Raw genomic sequence first — 21,600 nt, 5'->3', positions numbered from 1 at the left:
AGCGTAGTAAGATGCTGTAGACTCTCTATTCACTACTTGTCTTCTCTGTGTTGCACATCCCTGCCTATGCCCCTTTAAATTTGTGGTTACCAAAGGTTCCAGGTTACTTTCCTTACTAAGAGTCTAACTTAACTCACTTAGTATGCTGTTACAAATACAATCTAAAGGTTCTTTTCTATTTCTCCTCCTTTTTCTTCCTCCTTCATTCTTTATATATTAGGTATCAAATTCTGTACTTTCTGTCTATCCCTTGACTGACATTGGGGATAGTCAATTTAATTTTGCATTTGCCTCGCAATCAGCTGCTCCACCCTCCCTACCATGGTTTTACTACCTCTGGTGACAGCTATCCAACCCTAGGAACACTTCCATCTATAGCAGTCCCTCCAAAATAGACTGCAGAGATGGTTTGTGGGAGGTAAACTCTCTCAGCTTTTGCTTATCTGGAAATTGTTTAATCCCTCCTTCAAATTTAAATGATAATCTTGCCGGGTAAAGTAATCTTGGTTCCAGGCCCTTCTGCTTCATGGCATTAAATGCATCATGCCACTCCCTTCTGGCCTGTATGGTTTCTGCTGAGAAGTCTGATATTAGCCTGATGGGCTTTCCTTTGTATGTGATCTTATTTCTCTCTCTAGCTGCTTTTAGCAGTCTTTCCTTATCCTTGATCTTTCCCATTTTAATTACTGTGTGTCTTGGTGTCGTCCTCCTTGGGTCCCTTGTGTTGGGAGATCTGTGGATCTCCATGGCCTGAGAGACTATGTCCTTCCCCAGACTGGGGAAGTTTTCAGCAACTACCTCCTCAAAGATACTTTCTATCCCTTTCTCTCTCTCTCTCTCTTCTTCTTCTGGTATCCCTATAATGCAAATATTGTTCCGCTTGGATTGGTCACACAGTTCTCTCAATATTTTTTTATTCTTAGAGATCCTTTTTTCTCTCTGTGCCTCAGCTTCTTTGTATTCCTCTTCTCTAGTTTCTGTTTCATTTATTTTCTCCTCCACCATATCCAACCTGCTTTGCCTCCATCATGCTCTTCAACGATTGGATCTCTGACCTGAATTCATTCCTGAGTTCTTGGATGTCTTTCTGTACCTCCATTAGAATGTTGATGATTTTTATTTTGAACTCCCTTTCAGGAAGAGTCAAGAGGTCCATATCATATAAATCTTTCTCCGGAGTTGTATTAATAATTTTACTCTTGACAAGGTTCCTTTGGCATTTCATGTTTGTATATGGTGCCCTCTAGTGTCCAGAAGCTGTAGTCTCTGGAGTTGCTCAGCCCCTGAAGCAATGTTGGGGGTTGCAGGGGAGCGGTATTGGTGCCTGCTGGGAGGAAAGAGCTGTTCCCTGCTTCCCGGCTGCTGTGCCTGTCTCCACTGTCTGAACGGTGGGCAGAGCACACAGGTATAAGTTTTTGTCCCAGAGCAGCTGGATATGGATCCCTGCTTTCCACAAACGGCCAGAATCCCAGTCTCCCCAGGAACTCTGCCTGTATTAAACTTTCCAACCCGATAGTCATGTGAGTCTCATGAAAGCACCATGAAATGTAGGTTTGTGCTTGCAGAGCAGATTTCTGGAGCTAGGTATTCAGCAGTCTCAAGCCTTCCACTCCCTCCCTGATCAGTTTCTCTTCCTCCTGCCAGTGAGCAGGGGTGGGGGAAGGGCTAGGGTTCTGCCGAGCCACAGCTCTGGTACATTACCCCATTCAGTGAGGTCTGCTCTTTTCTCCAGGTATGTGCAGTCTGACGCCATCCTCTTTCCTGTTGCTATCTCAGGATTAGTTGCGCCAACTATATTTTCTAATTGTATTCAGTTTTAGGAGGAAGCCTCTGTCTCTCCTCTCACGCCACCATCTTTAATCCAATCTTTTTCAGCACATTCATTTTTATAATGAAGATTCTGTAAAACACATGCTTCATAGGTTCATATTTTCCCTATTATTATTTTCTCCCTCTCAGACAGGAAGCATGAATATTTGTAAGCATCTCTTGTTTGGAAATATCTTTATAATTAACTATAGGCTCATACCTTCTTTCTGAAAAGTGGTTAAAAATATTCCTATGGCCTTTCACTATTATATTTCAGTATTTTTAGTACCCATTTCCAGGTAGAAAAGCTGAAGGATAGAAATATAATGTGATGTTTCCAATGTTATGCTAAAATTTGACAAAATAATAGTTTTTAATTTAGATTTAGAAAGTTTCTTCAATCTCAATTGTCAGAGTGGGGTAAAAGGAGGCAATTTTCCAAGAAATTCAGACAAACAAAATAATTTTGAATTTACCGAATATTTTTGTTGAGAGCAAGTCTTGTCCTCCAACTTGACCATTTGTTAATCATTTGCATACTCTTACTTGAACTACAAAAATCTAACCAATGCTTCCCAATCAGAAGAATCAGGGAAAATAGTTGGGGAACATGTAGAATGGAATAAGTGAATTTTATAAGAAATAATTTTGGACAGGACATTAATATATTTATTTTAATGCTTTATAGAATTCAACTCTAAGTGATTCTTCAATTTCAAATAGAAATACCTATAGAGGTATGTTTTTCAGGTAATGTAAGATAATCAGAAAACTCCTGAGACCTGTATTATGGAAATAATTAATTGCAATCAGTTCATAGACAGCATTTAATTATTTGATTAACCACAAATACTTAGTTTATCCATTTCCAGAATAAAATTCTCCAGGCTGGTTACCTAGATACAGTGGAAGTTTCATTTATCTTTTAGGCCTAAGTCATTGAACTCACTGGAAGTGTGACTGCAGGGCAAGAGGAAAGGGGGTATCATGAGAACTCTCAAAAGAATATTCAGAATTGGTTGTTGATAGGAAACTATATTTTCCATTTCTGGTTCTTTTCATTCAAACTGAATCCCTTACAAAGCTGTACTGAAAAAACACAACAATAAGTCAAGAAACTTATCTGCCAGTGGTCCTCAGAATCCAACTATCCCATCATCTAGTCTCTGTAATTTTCTATTTTCCTGCTTTGGGGGTGGTTTAGCCTCTTCATTCTAGCTATTAATTTTCCAAGTCAGTAGATCAAAGAGTATGTCTGAACTTGTTTTCCTGGCTTTAAACTCTAAGCCCACTCCAGATTCATGTTTTACCTCTAGCCTTGGGAGTGACCACCTAGCTCATTCCCTAATGTACCCTTCCCCCTGCCTTCAAAAGTAGAATAGAGAAACTATACACTGTTCCCTTCCTGATCTGCAAGACTAAAGCCCAGCAAAATGTTCATACCTACAAAACAGGATTTATCAGCCTCAGCACTATTGACATTTTGGACCACATAATTCTTATTTTGGGGACCTGCCCTGGGCATTGTAGTATGTTCAGCAGCACTAAACTTTACTACTCACTGGATTTCCGTAGCACTTCTCCCAGTTGTGACAGCCAGACATATCTCCAGACATTGCCAAATGCCCCCTGGGACCACAATCCAGCCCCATCCCCCAATTTGAGAACCACTACTATAAAGGCATAAGGGTGTGGAGGGAGTGAAGTGGATTTATCAACTCGGTATAATTTTTTTGCTCAATCACTGTGTGCGAAACAATGCTGTATGTGCGGTGAGAAACGTAAGGCTAAGGCAAAGTTTCTTTCCTCACATAACTTGCAGTATACTACAGGAAATGAACACAGATAACTAGGACACAGAACAGTATTACACAACAATTAGTGATATCTCAATGTCTACTAGGAGAAAGGAAAACAATTCTCATTGGAAATATCAAGAAGAGTGCTTCGAAAATTTAGCAACTCTGGAAGGAAGAACAGGATTCCAGCAGGTTGGGACAACAATAAGGTATAGACTGAAGAAATAAGTATAGACAGAAGAAAGACATTGGAAACCAGCGTTGGGGAAGAGTGTGCTTTGAATTCCAAATATTTGGGACTTTATTTAGCTCATATAAGGAGTCTTACATGGAGTTCATTTTATTTTCGATGAGGGGAAATGCATGATGATAAGATGATGAAGTCTCATGGCTCTGGTTCTCTTAACATTTGTATTTAACTCTTCCTCCCCATCCCTGCAATACTCTGGGGAGAGAGAAATAAAGAGTTTGTGATGAATCTGGAGAATGATCCAGAGCAGTTCTGCTGGAAAAGTTAATTGATAGAATGGATGGCGCTTATTATTATACAACAGTCATTTTTTATTATTTGTTCATTTATAATGATATTTATTAGTATACAAGTAAAAGCCATTCAAGAAATGATCTTTTTGGACAACAACAATTTGAATAAATGGGGAAAATGCATAAATTACTGTTTCTGAAGTTTGGGTGAGAAACTAGCCCCCAAGTTTTAATAAAACTAAAAACACAATAGAAATAAGAAGTGCAAAAAAGGAAGTCATCTAAGGCTCTCTATTTAGGAAATTGGTTCTTAACCTCTGCAGACTTATGTATCCCTTTGAGTGTACGATGGAAATGGCAGTTTCTCCCCTAAAAATATCCATAAGCATATATTCATAAAATTTGGTTTGACACTTCAGGTATTCTCGATCTTCTGAAACCCATCCCTGGTCTTTCTAGGCATCTGGTCCTCAGGTTATAAAACCCTGACACAAAACTACAGGATACAAGATTTAGACCATTGCTTTAGAGACTCAAGAAATACTAGAAATGCCTGAAATACCATGAGAGACAGTTTAGAACCTGAAATCCCTGGGCTCTTTATAAATATCTGGATTCATTTGAACTGAAATGTAGTCAAAAAGCATGTAGTTATCATTTTCCATTAAACTTCTGAAAGTATAAATTACTTTCATTTGATGGGAAAATTGCTGTATCTCTTAAAAGCAATATGATAGAAAAATAGAAAGATTCCTGAGCTGAAACTGAGAAGACTGTAGGGTTTCCTCCAAGCTATTGGAAGTTGTATTAGTAATTTAATTTCTCTGAGCTTCAGTTTTATGCTTTTTAAAAAAAAATAGTAGAGTATTGGACTATATTATTTTGAATCTTTTTATAGATTCTGAAATTCTATAATTTAAATTAACTAAATCTAAATATAAAAACAAGACAAGTAAATAAATTCTTCTAAAAAGGAGAATAGCCGCAATTATTTCCACAGTAACATATTTTCAGGAAGTGATTCAAAGCTAGATGTGGTTGAATTGCTAAATGACTAGATTTGCAAAAGTGGGTGATAATTAAGTCATTATGCTAGACCCTTATTAATTATTAATGACTTCTCCATGACTTTGAGTCAGAAGGGTGTTTTACAAGAGAGACTCTGACTGGGCTGTCTGAATGATGAATCATCTCCCACACTGAGGTGGTCTTCCCAGCTCCAAGGTACTTATAGGAACTACCAGGAATTTAACTGTGGTTGCCTGTGTTGTACTTGGCTTTTAACTAAAAAAAAGAAGAACTTTCAATATTGATATCACCATTCTTTAGCCTGCAGGAACAAAAGATTTTCTTTGAGAAAAAGTGCTTGATATTAAAAAAATAACACAGCCCACCAAGACTCCCATCATCTGAATGCACTCACCATTTGTGTGGTTTTAAATCTGGCAGCATGTACACCAGGACTAAGGATCAGAAGTGCATCTGGGTAGCAGAAGCCAGTCCATGTATTCTCCTCCACCCCCTTTTGTTGTCTGTTTTTTGTAACACATGTTAGGCACCAAAGAGACAAACAAGGATAAAATGTTTTTCTTCTTTCCCATGTGGTTCTCTGCCAGAGATACAAAGCCTGAGCAAAGCATCAGATTTCAATGTTCAGACTGCTGAGAAACCCCACTCTCTTGTTCTCTATCCATCACCATTCTTCTTCCCAACAAATATTTTTCCACCAAGTACAAAGCAATGTAGTCCAATGACATATAGTGTTATTCCTACTTACTCCCTTCCCAATGCCTGAAAATTAATACTGTATTTGAGGGATAATAATTTTTGTGTCTCATTTCATTGGAATACAGCCTGACTAAAGGGCATTAATTCACACTATTTTGAACACTGAAATTTAAAAATGCAGATAGTTCGTGTGTAAATGAGTCCTGTTCTATGAGTTAACCAAAAGTCTGTTGTTTAGAGCTTGTGACATTTCTCATGGAAATACTTTAAAAATGGTGATAAAATTTCAGGATAGAAAAAAGAGAATAAAAAGAAAGGAGAGAGGGAAGGAAGAGAAGAGGAAGGGATGGAGGGAAGGAGGGAAGGATGAGAGAGAGAACCCTAAATCAACGTACAACACATAATATTAAACATCATTTGCATGCAAACATTTCTGTCTGTTCCAAAATGGAAAGTAAAAATCTCTTAGAAGCAGAGCTGCAGGGTAGGAGGCAAGGACTGTTTCAGGTGTGTGAACAATGGGGCTAACAAGAAAATGTTGTTGGCTCCTGCCCTGTCATGGGACAGTCTTGTTATTTGACAACACTGCAGCAGCTTCTACGTCAAGAGGGTACAGGACCCCACAAGCTGAGGACTGTGTGGCTACTGACTGTATGGCTGTTCCCATTTGCAGAGCAATTATAAATGGGGTGTTTTAATGTCAGATTGCCAAAAACATTATTAAATACTGCTAAAGAAAGAGTTGCAATCTCCAACTATTTGGGGGAATTTAGGGGTCTATTAATATTTTCAACTGGCTAACTAAGCATTGCTATATTGACTGAAGTGGTCATTTCTTTTATTTAAAATTTTATAGTAAAATTTTTCAAACATTCAGGACAGTAGAGAGAATAATAGCATGAATTTATGACCTCCCCATCACTTCAAAATCTTATGATTTTGATTCATGTTCATCAGTTATCCTTTTTTTCCTTTTCTTTTCCATTGTCAAATATTTTGTAGCAAAAGATAGCTCTTGTGTCATGTTTACTTCTGTTATACAACTCTAAAAAAAGTATCTTTTCTTACACAATACAATATTACTTTAATGTCCAATAAAAGCAGTATTTTTAATCATGTAATACCCTATTCATAATCAGTTTTTCCTCATTGCCTCTAAAGTGTCTTCTATGTTTGGTTTCTTCAAATCAGTATTCAAACAGTAGTCCCACACTGCATTTGGTTGTTATGTATCTTAAATGTGTTTTCATCCTAAGTGGTCTCATCTCTGTTTTCTTTTTTTTTTCCATACACTAACTCTTTGCCAAATTCATCAGTGCCCTGATTGTCAGTGGCTGTTTTCTTTTTTCCTGTATGCCTCATTTAATTTCTTTCTTTTTTCCTCATATATTCTTTAAATGAAAGTTAATTCTAGAGTGATTTCTTAAAATACCATAGCAGTATCTTGATTTTGTCACTAGTTGGCTCTAACAAATCCATTTAGATATGATTAAAGAAAATATTTTGTTATCTGCCATGGTTAATGGAAGAAAGAATAATGTAAATTGAGATAAAGTGTTTCCATATTGCTCAATATTAATTGTATAACATGCTGAATGTCTTACATATGGCCTGCTCTGCTTGTTTATGACACTTAGTTGGTTCCTACACACCTTAGAATTTGCAGATTCAAAGGAGATTGTTACTGAGAAATGTTGATAGAGAGCATTAGAAAGCTGTGACCAGATTTTGAAGGGTCTTAATTGCAAAAAAAAAAAAAAGCAATACACATATTTGAATTGTGGTTCTAGAATAGACTGGAAGATAGTGCATCTACAGGTAAGAGACCATTTAGGATTCTATTCGAATAAGTGGGATCATGCTAATGTAATAGACACTGCAGTAGTAAGTCATTGCTACATGGTCTATTATTGGGTTAAACCAGCTCCGGAAAATGAATATAATACTATGTCTTCCTTCCTTTGGTTATGCTCTACATAAATCATCAGATACATAGTTGAAAATTGAAGAATAAACGAGGACATGAATCCTGGGGTAAGAGTGCTTTACAATAGTAGTATATAAATATAATGACATTTGTAATCCTCAGGACATTATTATACAGGTACACTGTTGTTATTTCCGTTTTAAAGATGAGGAAACTGAGTTATAAAAAGCGTTATTTTCCCAAAGTCACATAGTAATAAATGGAGGATCTAGGAACTGAATTTAGGCAGTCCAGCTCTTAACCTCACTGTTATCCTGTCTCTCAGAATAGAGTTATATGTTTGCTGTTACCTTTATAAGAACACCAGGAGGTAGAGAAACTTCTAACACTGATGCCAATCGTGAAACTTGAAATGTCTTTTAACCCATGTGGGATTTTAATGTGAGTACTTAAGTATTACATGTAATTTTTATGATAACTGTATAAATATCCCTATGTTTTAAACAGGTCATCAATAACCTTGGTCCTCTGGAACTGATTCTTAATACTCCCAGCCATCATAGAGTTCATCATGGTAAGGGAATTTGGTCTTTCTTTCCTTCTTCATTTCTTTAGAAATAATATCATTTTGAAGCTTTTCATCACAATTATCCCACATGGTAACCATACACACTATGCAAATAGGCATCATTTCTTCCTTTGTACCTGAACAAACCTCATCTCCAAAGCAAGGACTAGAGAAAAAAATCAAAAGAAAAAAAAAATCCTTTTCAAATGTAGCTTTTGGATTTTCCTTTTGGCCTACATCTCCTCAGTTGTAGTAGAAAAATGAGTTAACTAGCTGAGGTGGTATACACTTTATATCTTGAAGGAGCCTATTGAAGGCCATTCCTTGACCCAATGCTCAGGGTCATTTCTGTGTGTAGCCAGAGTCTCTGATCTTGAATATTGTTGGGATTTGAGGAAAGCAAACAACACTTCACTTTCCTGCCTAAATTCTGTGAACAAAACTCAACATACCCTGCATTTGTCTGACAAAGAAAAAATCCCATGTGGCTAGCACCTGAAGTTTAAAGACACCACTTAAGACATAACAGAAATGTTTACATTTGTATACCAAAAGACCTGTACAAGTATGTGCCTATCAGCAATAGGAAAAAAAGAGATGTCACTCAAGTATTTATGCTCAGAAGACTATTCATGGAATGGAGAAATCTATAGCAATGGAAATGCCCAAACTGCTGCACCATGCAGCGCTTCCATAAATCTCACAAGCATAATACTGAGAGACAGAAGCCAGTAATCAAGAGTAAATACCATTGTCTGTCTGACCAGTTTCAGGCATCCCTGGAAGCACTGGAACACTAAAGGCCTGCCTTCCCAAGAAGGGCAGGGCCATTTCCACATGGCAGGGAGCAGCGCAGCAGTACAGTCTCCCCTAGGAAGAGGAGAGGATGGGATCGCAGCACATGCTCAGTCTCTACTTACAAACTCAACAGTCATCCCCCCCAGCCTGAAATAATCATTAGTAAAGGGGTGGAGACGGGAAGTGTTATGCTCTTGAGGCCCTCTTCACGTAAGTGGAACATGAGAAATGGAGAAGAACAAGTCCACACTGAAGAAGATATATTTGCTAGTGTTCTCTAACTTAAGAGCACCTTCCCCCTCATGTTGTTTTATGTCAGGGTTTCTCAGCCTTAGCACTATTAACATTTTGGACAAGATAGTTCTTCATCTGGAGCAGGCAGGGGGGCTGCCCTGTGTATTATAGGATGTTGGTTCCTGCATACTAGATGCCAACAACATCCCCTTCCTGTTGTGACTAAGTCTCCAGACACTGCCACATGTTCCCTGAAGGGCAAAATGCTCCCCTCCCTCCAACTGAGAACCACTTTTTAGCCCACATATAGCAATGGTTTGCATCTGTGCAGCCAACCTCACTCTTTTTTAACTGAGGGAAATTTTAACTTGTGTTTTCACTCTCAAATGTACATTTGCCTGTATGGAAACCACGCGAGGACAGTTGAGTTTGTTGGGGTAGTGACTTGGTGGGTTAATATTCTTTTTTTTTTTGATTTGCAGTCATGTGGATATGTTTGTGTCTATTTAAACTTTTTTTTTTATTAAAGAAACTATGCCCAGCTATTTAAATTTAAATTACAATTTGCTTTGAAGCAGGAATAATATATATGATATGAGTTAATAAAATTAATCAAGGGTAATTTAATTTAAACATACCTTTTATGATTAAAAAATAATAAATTCTCACTCTAAGTAGAAAGTTTTCTTCCTGGAAAAAAATGCAGAGAAAAAGGGTAGAAAGAACAACACACTCCAAAATTAAAAAAAAAATACAAATGTGCATATATTATTTATTTCCTATTGCTTTTTTTTCTAGGCCATTTCATTTTTAATTATTACTCTTTGATAGTCCTGAAAATAGAATTACTTAGAATTATCCCAGATTTTTAAGAAGCTGGAAAAGTGTGACCATGAATTTTTTAAGTCTGGGATAATTCTAAGTATATACAGTTTTAAGGAAATCTTTGCTCTTTTTAGTAAAATGAACCAAAAGATAAATAAAATGAAAACAAAACTTTATTTACTAGCAATAAAATATTTTACTAGCAAATACAGTCTAGCATTGTCAGTGAAAAGACATTCCTCAGAAAATCATTCTGCTGCATAAGTCTTCATTTTGTGAATGGGTTCTAAAATACAGTGAGTTGTTTCAAAAGCATAGCTTTGTTTTTCAAAATAATTATTTTTCAAAATAAATATTTTGTTTCACAGGCAGAAACCGTTATTGCATAGACAAAAATTATGCCGGCACTCTCATTATATGGGATAGAATTTTTGGTAAGTAAAACATGTGGGAATAAAAAATTAAATTAGCTCCTTAATTCACAAAAAGTCAAAGATCATATTGTTAATATTTATCTTCCAGGGACATTCCAGGCAGAGAATGAAAAAATTGTATATGGTCTTACACATCCCATTAATACGTTTGAACCATTTAAGGTGCAGGTAATGTAATTGGTTTTATTTTTTCTGAATTAATTTATATCTGTTTTTAAATCTTATATTTAAAAGAAAAATCAGGTGTTGAAAGGTGAAAGTACATTACACTACTCAGAAAAAAAAATTTTAACCATAAAATAATTTGGAAATAACTCTGGCACTCAAACAAAAATTTGAATCAAACTGGGCAAAACACATTTGAGAGCAACTCATTAAAAGAATTTTTAAATGTATCTACTACCTAGAATTAAAAAATAGCTTTATTGCAAATATATTCTTTCTTAGAAAAGACCTGAATTATATTAATTTATTCAGAAGGAGCAGTAGTAAAATGTATAATTAAGGCTGATACCACAATAAGAAAAATATTTGCTTCAAGTCTACATGACCTTGGTTAGAAATTCAACATGAGGCCTTTGGCCTACTCTTCTTGGATCTAAGTGTCGGGAGCTATTACCAATTGGTTAGGTCTGCACATTACCTCACCTACCTTTAAGACTTGCCCTGGACCAGTTTTCTGTTAGACATGTGGTATTGGTTGTTCACTGGGCACTAGAGGAATGAGGAATGTCTGTGAAGCTCTGTTCCATCAGTGGCAGACCACTACAAACACTCTTGGGGTTAGGTACTAGTAAATGAGAAAAAGATAAGAATGCTCGAAAAACTGAAGAGGTCAGTCTACAACAGCTCTTCACGAGGGACTGGGTTTATAGCATTCAGCAAGGGAGGAAATTACAGGTTCTTGATGGGTCTGCTTTCCCAACCTACCTCTTCAAAGTTTTAAAGTTTAAACATTTATGGAACTTTTACTGTGTGCAGTGTATTGCTAACAGCTCAGCAGTGTAACCAACTACTCAATATTTAACATAACCATTACTATACCGAAAAGGCCATCACCAATTGCCTTTGGCTTTGCGAATGAAAGGCATTTTTATCTCACACTTCAAAATAGAAAAGTTAATTATTTCTCTTCTTTCTTCCCAATTATCGGGCATTTCTATCTTTCTCTCTCCCTCTCACTCTGTTAGGCATTACTAAGAACTTAACATCTCTCTCAAGAGAATACTAAAAAATATTTCAAGAGTACTTTCTTAATAATAAGCTTTATAGAATTGAAATCAGTTTAGAAATAATACATTGAGAGCTACTTAGTTCTTCATGTGGTGTAGTCTTGTCTCCGTAATGTGGAGATTAAGAAATAGGGGAGTTGGTCTGTGTCTTCTAGGAGTAAGTCTTTACAACTTAATGTGCCTGAATCATGGGAAGATCTTTACTAAGTGCAAATTCAGCAAGTCTGAGTTCTGTTCCAGATTTTGTGCTTCTAACAAGCTCCCAGGTGATGCTGGTACTGCTGTTTCGTGGCCGATCCTTTAAGTAGCAAGTGCACATTCTTGCTGAGAAAAGGGGGTTTGTATTTGAAACAAAGATTGAAAACTGTGCAGAACGAGCTGCACAAAGAGTTGGAAGATTAGAATTTGGGGAGACACAATATTCAGTCCATCACAGGTGTTTATGAGGTGGGGTTGAATCTGTCCATTTCAATTCCCCCAGCCTCTGCCCTCACATAAACATTTTCTTTAGCATAGTAATTGTCACAACTGAGTCTAAGATTTAATTTTCTAGATGCTCACTTACGCTGTCAAAAATGTCAAATCAGCAAGCTGTAATAATTAGTTCCTGAATCTACAAAAAAATATATACTTTCATTTTACACTTATATTTCTTTATATTCAGCTAAATTTCCTACATTCCCCTCAGTGGCACCAAAAGCAACTTAGGATGGCCCTCACTAGTTGGAAAGGTTTATTCCCCACCCTTATTTTTAGGCATAGACCACTCACCTTGCTCTCCCTTGGAAGCCAGGAGTTTCAGGGCATTGGGAAAGCAAACAAGTGATAAAATGTTCCTTATTTTAAAACATTCCCATATATTTCTTGTGGCTTGTGTAGAGAATGAGAGCAATAAAATTGCAGTTTGCAAAATAACAAAACAGAGAAGTATATTAATATGTGTTTTGAGTCCTAAGTGCATTAATTTTCGATATTATTATTTAAAATTTTATATTTTATATATTAATATTCTCTATATTATTGCAAATCCCCAGCTTAAGTTTCCACCTAATATTTTCCTTTTCCCCAAACTCTGTTCACTAAGCCTATGTTGTTCCTTAATTGCTTCAGATTCCTTATTGTAATACTAAAGCAATTTTAAAAACCATTTTAAAATCCTAGCCATTTAAGTCCTTAAGTGACAATGGAAATGCCAGTGAGACCACAATTCTGACAGAGCCAAACTTATTTCTGCATTAATTTATTACTACACTTAAGATGTATTTATTTCTAGAGTCCAGAACTGCTGTCCAATCTCTAGGACTGTTTTTAGTACTATGATACATTATTATCACATGTATGGTATGTATAGCTGCTTGTTAGCACATATTTTTGAGTACTTATCATGTGTGGGCATACTCTTAACTTCTGTACATGTCAAATGTGCAGTGTTTTTTATTTAAAGAATGTGGATTCCTGTCGTATGCCTCATCGCAAACTCTTGACTCAGTAAGCAAATGCTACCTTTCCTTATGGTCTTATGTACTGCTCAGGAACCTATCAGAAATAGCTTTGAACAATTCCATATTTATAGACAGGTTTGTCTTTAACTCAGTATGGTAAATGAAGGGCTACTTTAAAATATTTTAAATATGCACCTGATAAAATAAAATTTAATAAATTAATAATATTAATTATATAATATTTTGACAGATATGCAATATTTGCATGTTTCTCTATTCAACCTTAGTGTCCATTTAGCAAGACTCTAGAAAGGATGTCATTAGACACAGATAATAAGTGCATAGGCTGCTAGTTAATTCCACTGGAAGGAAAGCCTCTTAACTTATTCCTTTTACTTTGCTGATTTTCTAAACAAAAGACCTGTTTTTTAATTGCAAAATTATAATTTAGTGGATCTTCAATAAAGTTGACAAAAATATATTTAAACTTAAGGGACACAAAATTCATTGCATGAATTATAATTTAGAATGTAATTGCCTGCTAATCTGTTTAAACAAATTATATAAAACCTATGCATTAGAGAAAATACATGTGAATTACATTGAACGGTTAAATAAAATGCATGGTTTATTGTATTTAATATTTTTGTTATGAGTTTTTCTTATTTTAAATAAGCTATGTTTTTATTTTTCTAGTTTCACCATTTAGTTTACATATGGACTACATTCTGGGCCACACCAGGATTCTTCAATAAATTTTCTGTCATATTTAAAGGACCAGGATGGGGTCCAGGTAAACCGAGACTTGGACTGAGTGAAGAAATCCCAGAGGTAATACAGAGCTCATGAGTTTGGGGTTGGTGAATATCGGTCTGAGACAGCCCTATGTAGTGTGTAACTTAGTGAGTTGCATACCACCTAGGGGCCAATAAGAGGGGTGCCTTCTGCCAGGCAGACATTGCCTCTTACCAGGAAACATGATGTGTGGGGCAGAGTGGCAGATGCCGGTTTTCAAATCCATTCAAACCCATAGTAGTGCTTTTGTGAAATGTAAAACTATACAGATAGATGTGGCTGAGTCAGACTCTTAAAACACTAGAGATGAAGGAATGCTTAAAGATGATTTAGCCTGCATTGTGTTAATGAAAACTGAGGTCTCCAGAATGGAAGGTCTAAAGCCATACCAAGACGATGCAGTTATTGGTTTGGATCGTACCTTTATGCATTTGTAGTAGAGTAGTAGTATTAAATATGGAAATCATATTAAAAACCCAAACAAAAGGCAGAAATTTATAACAGTAGAAATTAGATGAAAAATTCAATTTCAATCTAGAATTCCTCTTACAGAAATGAAAAAAGAATTTATTTCCAATGATTCAGGATATATATTGTGATTCCTTATTAAAATAACTGTTATTAGTAATAATATAGAAACAATGGAATAAACTACTGCTAACTGCTAACTTCAAAGATAATTATGAGTATAAAAATTAGCAGTATTTCAAGGAAGTAAAATCATATGTTCTATTTGCTTATTATTCGTTTTAAAAATCCTAATCTAGAAAAGGATGTTTTCTTATCCAGTTAGGAAAACTGTTGTGTTTAAACTTCCCAGATACTTTTGGTTATGTTCACAGTTGTGTGAGAATGAGCTGACCTGATATAGGTGAAAAATAATTTGCTTATGTCAGCTTCAAAAAGTGTAGTTAGCTATGATCCATTTATTATTTTTTATTTTTTTTTAATAGTCCAAAGTGAATATTTAAAACTGTATTGGTGCCTAAATCTGCAATATAAAAATAAAACTGTAGAGTTTCTGGGAAGCTGTAGTTGAGAAATGTTTCTAATAAGGCAGTCTTTCCCTTTGAGGCATGATTATCTACACTACCTAAAACCACCTTCTGTTTTCTCTTTTGCTATACTTTCACATAAAATCATGAAGATATTTTCATATTTCCTATTTTCATGCTCACTTGTTTACACTTATCATCAGTACATGTTGCTGAATTAATTCTTACATTGAGCTCTGTAAGTTAGAGTAAGTCAAAATTATAATGCTTCTGAAATGAAAAACAAGTTTCCTAACATTTTTTTCTACCTAAAAAAATGGAAGTCAGTCATTTTGGAAAAAAAAGAATAGCAAAACCTTTCATTTCCTTTTCCCATCTCCTCTTCACTTAGTGTAAAGTTCAGTGAGAAGAATAAGACAGGGAGCAATCTAAAGGAAAGGCTCTTTCTTGTCTTCCTAGGTCACAGGGAAGGAAGTTCCTTTCTCATCATCGACGTCTCAGCTATTAAGGATGTATGCCGCTGTACAGTTTGCTTTGATGCTGGTATTTTATGAAGAGACCTTTGCAGATAAAGATGTAAGTGGCTTTCATTTTAAACAGTGTGAGAAAAATATCTGTCACTTTGTATGAAAATAAAAATAAGCTCCCCATGTTAGAGCTGTGCTCTATTCTTTTCTGAAATTGTCTCCTTTAATTTTGGCAATATCTCACATTTAAACAGGTAAATTAATTCTTCTAGAGTATTAAATGTAAGTTCATTAATTACATCTAAAGTGTTGCTGTAGAGAATGGCCATCAATAGTATGCTGTTGATACTGATTAGATTTGAGGAAGCAGAAAAAAAAAGTCTTCCCTAAGAATTTTGAGCTACAAATCAGCCTTCACTTAGATATCCAGGATTTATACTAACCATTGGTTTATAAACCTAAACTAAAAATATGATTTAAAATAGTCTCAGGTTAGGTCTCATATGTCTAAAACACTCATGTTCAAATCATACTTGGAGCAATCCCTTTCCCTTTAAACCAAAGTCCTAGAGAATTCCCACAGATAAAGTGCCAATGGTTTTAAACTAAGAGTTAAAAAGCACAGAAACACTAAGAGAAAGCCAACCTAACAGAACATTAGCAGAAACAACTAGCAACAGAATCAAATCCTCAAAAACATCACATGTTGGAAATTAAAGTAACTAAATGCAGATTAAGTAAATTTAATATGTTTGAAGAAGCAGAAGATAAAATTTAAAAGAAATTAAAAACCATTAAAGGTCAAGAAACAAGAGACTATCAAAAATGATGAGGCACATTTAGAAATAACCAAATTAAATTTCTAGAACACAAAAATATGATAGCATGCAGTATTTGTAACTGTTGAACCATTGAGGAAGTCACTGACTTAAATAGCAGGTTAAAGACAACTAAAGAGAGAACTAATTCATTAGAAGATAGAGTAAAAAAATCATCTGTTATATGATGCTGAAAGACAATGAGATAAAAAAAAATAAATTATATTACATCTTAAATATAACTGGAAATTCAAAGTCAAGCATTTCTAGGATCAGTTAGTTCAGCAGTTCAAACATGTGGAGCCTCCAAAAAGGCCTCTCCACAATTTTCTTGGCTTTCATCATCATAAGATAATTACAGCAACTTCAGTAATCCTGTCCTCACAGACTGTGGCCAAACACAGAAAGTTGGGTTCTCCTGGAGCATCTTGTATATTTCATTTCATTTAAGAAGGAGACAATAAAGTCCCAGAATATTTCCCAACAAATATCCTTTCATGTTTCATTGTTCAAGATGAGTTCACACGCCCACATCCAACCAGTAACTAACACCAGGCCATGAATTGACCATGAATGTCTTAAACCAAGCATAATTCATACCCTGGGAATAAAGGATTCACTTCCTCCTGAGCACATTCCTTCCTTATACCTGGACAAAATCAGCAGTGTTAGTACAGAAGAGATGGGAGATATTTTCAGATTGGGCAACCAATAATGTTTACCACAGTGTGTCCTACTAAATAAAATAGGTTTAAAGAAGCATATTACAGAGATTACTTGATAATATATTGAAGAAAGACATTTAATTTTTATCATTATTTAAAGACCTTAATGATTGGTGTTGTCCATATGTGTGTGTGTTTTTGCATTTAAAATTAACAGCCAAACATTGCTCTAAGTAGCGACCCCAATTTTCAATAGACAAGTTCACATATGTTCTCAGTCCACATATATATTTTTTAGAAAGCTATAGAAAAATATGTAATAGATGTTCCTACTAAAAACAGAAAACAATTAATTAAATTCTAGTTTCCATTTTATAAAGTGAAAATAAGAAATAGGATATGATGTAACCAGAAACTTCTTGAGAATACAATGGTAGGAAATATACGGACTTAACATTTGTTCTTTCATATATGAGCTAGAACTAATGAAACCAATTCCACGTAGTATGGGGCTCCTTTGCCTTGATCTTCAGAAGAGACAAAATTTGAACCCAAGAATTTACTTCAGGAGCAAAGCTTTCTTAAAAGCAGCATGAACTACATCACTCTTAGCACTGTGACATCAAACTGCCATAATGGTTAGACTTCTTAATTGCTTCATTAAGTTCTCATAACGATCTCTTGAAGTATTATATAATTAACTTATTAATTACTGTATTAATTTAGAATACTGTATTAAATTACTTTGTTCTGTTAATTTGTTCACCTAAATTATGACTAGAATACACGTGTATTAATAGAGCTTAGAGAGTTGAATGAGACCAGAAAAAAAGCTAGATCATGTACATCTAAATTCCTCTTGGTATTCTGATCAATGCTGAGTACAGTTTGCATTGCTGAATATTTTTAGTTGCACTAAATAAAACCTCAAAATAAATTATGCTAATCTATAGAAACAAAAATGAAAATGTGCCCATTTTTATTTTGAAATAAAAGCCCTTAACATTAAGTTCACCAGAGGATTTGAATGTCTAGGCATGTGTGAATGCTTCTTAGGTAAAAATGTAGCCAGATAGTGTGTATTAAAAGATATAACTTATAGCATGGTTTCACAAGATTTTTCTACTGCTGTAAAAACTCTGTAGAAATTCATGTAGATATATGGACAAGGAGAAATATCTTGTTGAAATCTTTTTCAAACTGAAATTCAAGTTGGAGACAGCTTCATTCCTGACACAGATTAATTTTGAAAGGTGCATTTGCTTGTTTCCCACACACATTTTTCTTTGCTTTAAACATGCTGTGCAACGAGGAAAAAAGGTTGCTTATTTGCAAAATTCTATAGTGCCTTTCTAGTCTCAGGGATGTTTAAAAGCATATGAAGACATTAAAATCCAACAGCAATATTTTTTTCCAGGTTGACTGTAGCCAATAATCACATAGAAAAGTTGTGGCTGACTTGTAATTGGGGATCCTGCTGTGGTCCCACAGCCTTTTCTGTTTATGCATATACCAGTGTAGATAAATACTTACTTGTTTTATGCGTGCAAGTTCTGTATAAATAACTTTGGGAGTCAAAAAAGCAAGTTGATGGCCACCACAAAGGTGTAAAAGGCACATTCCTTTCTTACTGAAACTTGCAACACATACATTTAAATATATAGTGTTTAGTTTAGTGATGTGACCCACAGACTTTTATGTTGATTTTGGTTTAGTAATGCTTGGGAAATCAATTCCTCAGCTGCAGGGTCCAGTTCATGGGGTGATATCATGAATACACATTTGAAATGAAAATATGGACGCACTAGCATGTTTTCAAAGTAAAACTAAAAGCAATGCTATCCTCTTAAATAATAGACACACTCAAAACAGTTGAATATTTAACAGAGTCTAATAATACAATGTGTAATAAAGTTATTGAAAATAGGTTTTAATACAGATTATTTGATGATATGTTTCGAGTTAATGTGACATCTGAAAATATCCAATATAAATTTGGAAACAGATTTTTATAGTTTTAAATTCCCCTGTATGCTGTCTATTGTAAAATATAATGGGCACTACAACTTTGTTAACTAATGTTTTCATGTTGACGTGTTTTAATAGACCCTTTTGGGGAAAAAATCAATATATTTAATTGTATTCTTCTGGCAGAGTGTCACGTGAACAAATTAGATCTAACTTAGGTCTTACAGGAAACCTCACTAGTCAATATCTAATGTATACTGTTTTCTTCCAGTATGGCCCTTTGGGATTTGATTTAATTTCCTAAAGTTTTGAGGTAGAAGCTGAAGTATTGTAGAAAAGAAGAAATATGAGCCCAAATGAGCATCAATTATGACCTAAAGCCATGAAATGAATGTAATAAATATTAGTAAAGGAAGGTCATTAGTGGAAGCTACCTATCTGGTAAGCATAGACTTTAAGAATTTAGAAAAGTGATCATTGTGAGTTCCAATGGAAAATATAATTTTTGTCCACTATATGGAAATGTAATAATGTGGAAAAATTGTACATTTAAAATTTTATTTACCTCAAATAATGAAATATTTCCTATGAAATTAAATATATCTTTACACTATCAGTGTATCCCAAAGTTTGTTTAGCATCAGGCAGCTCCTTTAAAGTTATATAAACTATGGAAGCAAACTGTCTATCAGGTGAACAGATATAGAATATGTGGTACATATATGCAATGGAATATTATTCAGCCACAAGAAAGAGAAATCCTATCATGTACAACATGGATGGACCTATACTCAGTGAAATAAGTCAGGAGGAGAAAGACAAAGACCTTATGATTTCACTTACTTGTACAATCTAAAAACAAAGAATGAACAAAACAGCAGTAGACTCATCTTCACTGAGAAGTGACTGCTGGTTACCATGGGGGAGGGTTTGGAGTGGGTGGGTTGGGAGGGTGATGGGGGATAAAGGGGCGCAAAAGTTCTCAATCATGTTAGGTTGGTCACAGGGATGGTAATTCAACATGGAGAAAATAGCCAATGATTCTGTAACATCTTCATATGTTGACAGATAATAGTTGTACTTGTGGTGGTGAGGATTTAGTAATGTGCGTAATTGCTGAACCACTGTGTTGTATGTTTGAAACCAATATAAGATTATATATCAACAATAGTTCAATTAAAAAAGTTATCATATAATAAGTATAATCAATCATAGGTGATTATAATTTGAATTAAGATCTCATTTTGATTATTAAAAATACTTTAAATAGACATTTTAACTCAGCTTTGGAAACAGTCTAAATGTACAGTTGTTGGGATTCACAGTTCCTTATTAAAATTAATTCTCAACAAAGGTTTTGTCTCTCTGAGACTGTCTTTAAACATCTCTCTCTCTTTCTTTTATTTTATTTTTTTGTATTTTGAGAAATAACTGAAAGATATACAGCTTATATTTCTACATTTTTCTTAGTGTGGCTAGCCTAAGGTCATATCATCAGGGATTAGTGTATTGTGATATCTAGGGCAGGAATTTTGTCTTTCTTGTTCAATATCTTAAACTCATATTTACTGTACTGCCTAGTATATGCTCAATAAACATTAATGGAATGAACATGTAGAAATTAGATATGGTCAATTGATTATAAGTCTTAAGTATCCTATAAAAGGATGCTCTATGGTAAAACTTAGGAATTCCATAGAAATATGAACTCTCTAAAGGAAGAGTATGTGTTCTATGTTGAATTTATTCTTCTAGTAATCTTGGCTTCCATTAAACTAAAAAACTTTTAGGACAGTTCTGTTCTTTAAAAAATTAAATATATGACTATTGAAGGATTTAATATTTTATATCCTTAACATTTTGAAATACTCAATAGAGTAATACTATGTTATTAACATTAAATTATTAATATTAAATTATTAAATAGCTTAATAGAATTTTAATTTTAAGGGACTAAAATATTGATGTTAGATTAAATATTTAATGTTGAAGTATTATTAATATGAAAGTCATGAATATTAAAACACAAATGTAAAATATTCATTCATTTGGTCAGTCATTCAGCAAACATATTGGGCTGCTGACTATGTGTCAGGCAATGTTCTAGGTACATGTGATATAACAGTGAAAAAAGAGATAAAACCTGTCATGGAGCTTATGTTCCAGTGGGGGGAGATGGGCAACAAACATTGGAGAATGCACAAACAAACAAATGTATAAATTTTTGAAAGTGGTGAATTGTATGGAGTATAATACAACTGAGTAAGGTTATAGAGAGCTCTGGAGGAGTACTATTTATATATGACAGACAAGGATGTGCATTTGAAGTTACCTGAATGAAATGGAGAAATGAGCCATAAAGACCATAGGGGGATGTCATTCCAGTCAGGAGGAACGTAGGCAAAACAGATTGGAGTGGGAAGGATGCTTGTCCTGTTCAAGAGAGAGCACAATATCTGATAGGGCTGACAAGAGAAACAGCAGTTACTGGGGATAATATGAGTGTAGGGGTTTGCTGTATTCAGGCCAGAGTAAGGACTTGGAGTTTTACTGTGAGATTTGAAGCTCCTGGAGGATTTAGAATATAAGGATGATATGATATGGCCTGCCTAT

The 21,600-nt window shown here is 34.8% G+C and overlaps 1 protein-coding gene across 1 annotated transcript in view; it reads left to right on the top strand.

The window, feature by feature from the left end:
* Positions 1 to 21,600, top strand: part of AGMO (alkylglycerol monooxygenase) — a 384,539-nt gene that overhangs the window by 210,183 nt on the left and 152,756 nt on the right. The window contains exons 8-12 of the mRNA XM_057504558.1: positions 8,254 to 8,320; positions 10,540 to 10,605; positions 10,694 to 10,773; positions 13,976 to 14,110; positions 15,529 to 15,645. Of these exons, the coding sequence (XP_057360541.1) occupies positions 8,254 to 8,320; positions 10,540 to 10,605; positions 10,694 to 10,773; positions 13,976 to 14,110; positions 15,529 to 15,645 (465 nt within the window). The remainder of the gene's footprint in view (positions 1 to 8,253; positions 8,321 to 10,539; positions 10,606 to 10,693; positions 10,774 to 13,975; positions 14,111 to 15,528; positions 15,646 to 21,600) is intronic.

The sequence above is a fragment of the Manis pentadactyla genome, chromosome 7, assembly GCF_030020395.1.
Source record: "Manis pentadactyla isolate mManPen7 chromosome 7, mManPen7.hap1, whole genome shotgun sequence".
In the NCBI taxonomy this organism is placed as follows: domain Eukaryota; kingdom Metazoa; phylum Chordata; class Mammalia; order Pholidota; family Manidae; genus Manis; species Manis pentadactyla.
This window is presented reverse-complemented; position numbering and strand designations above follow the sequence as displayed.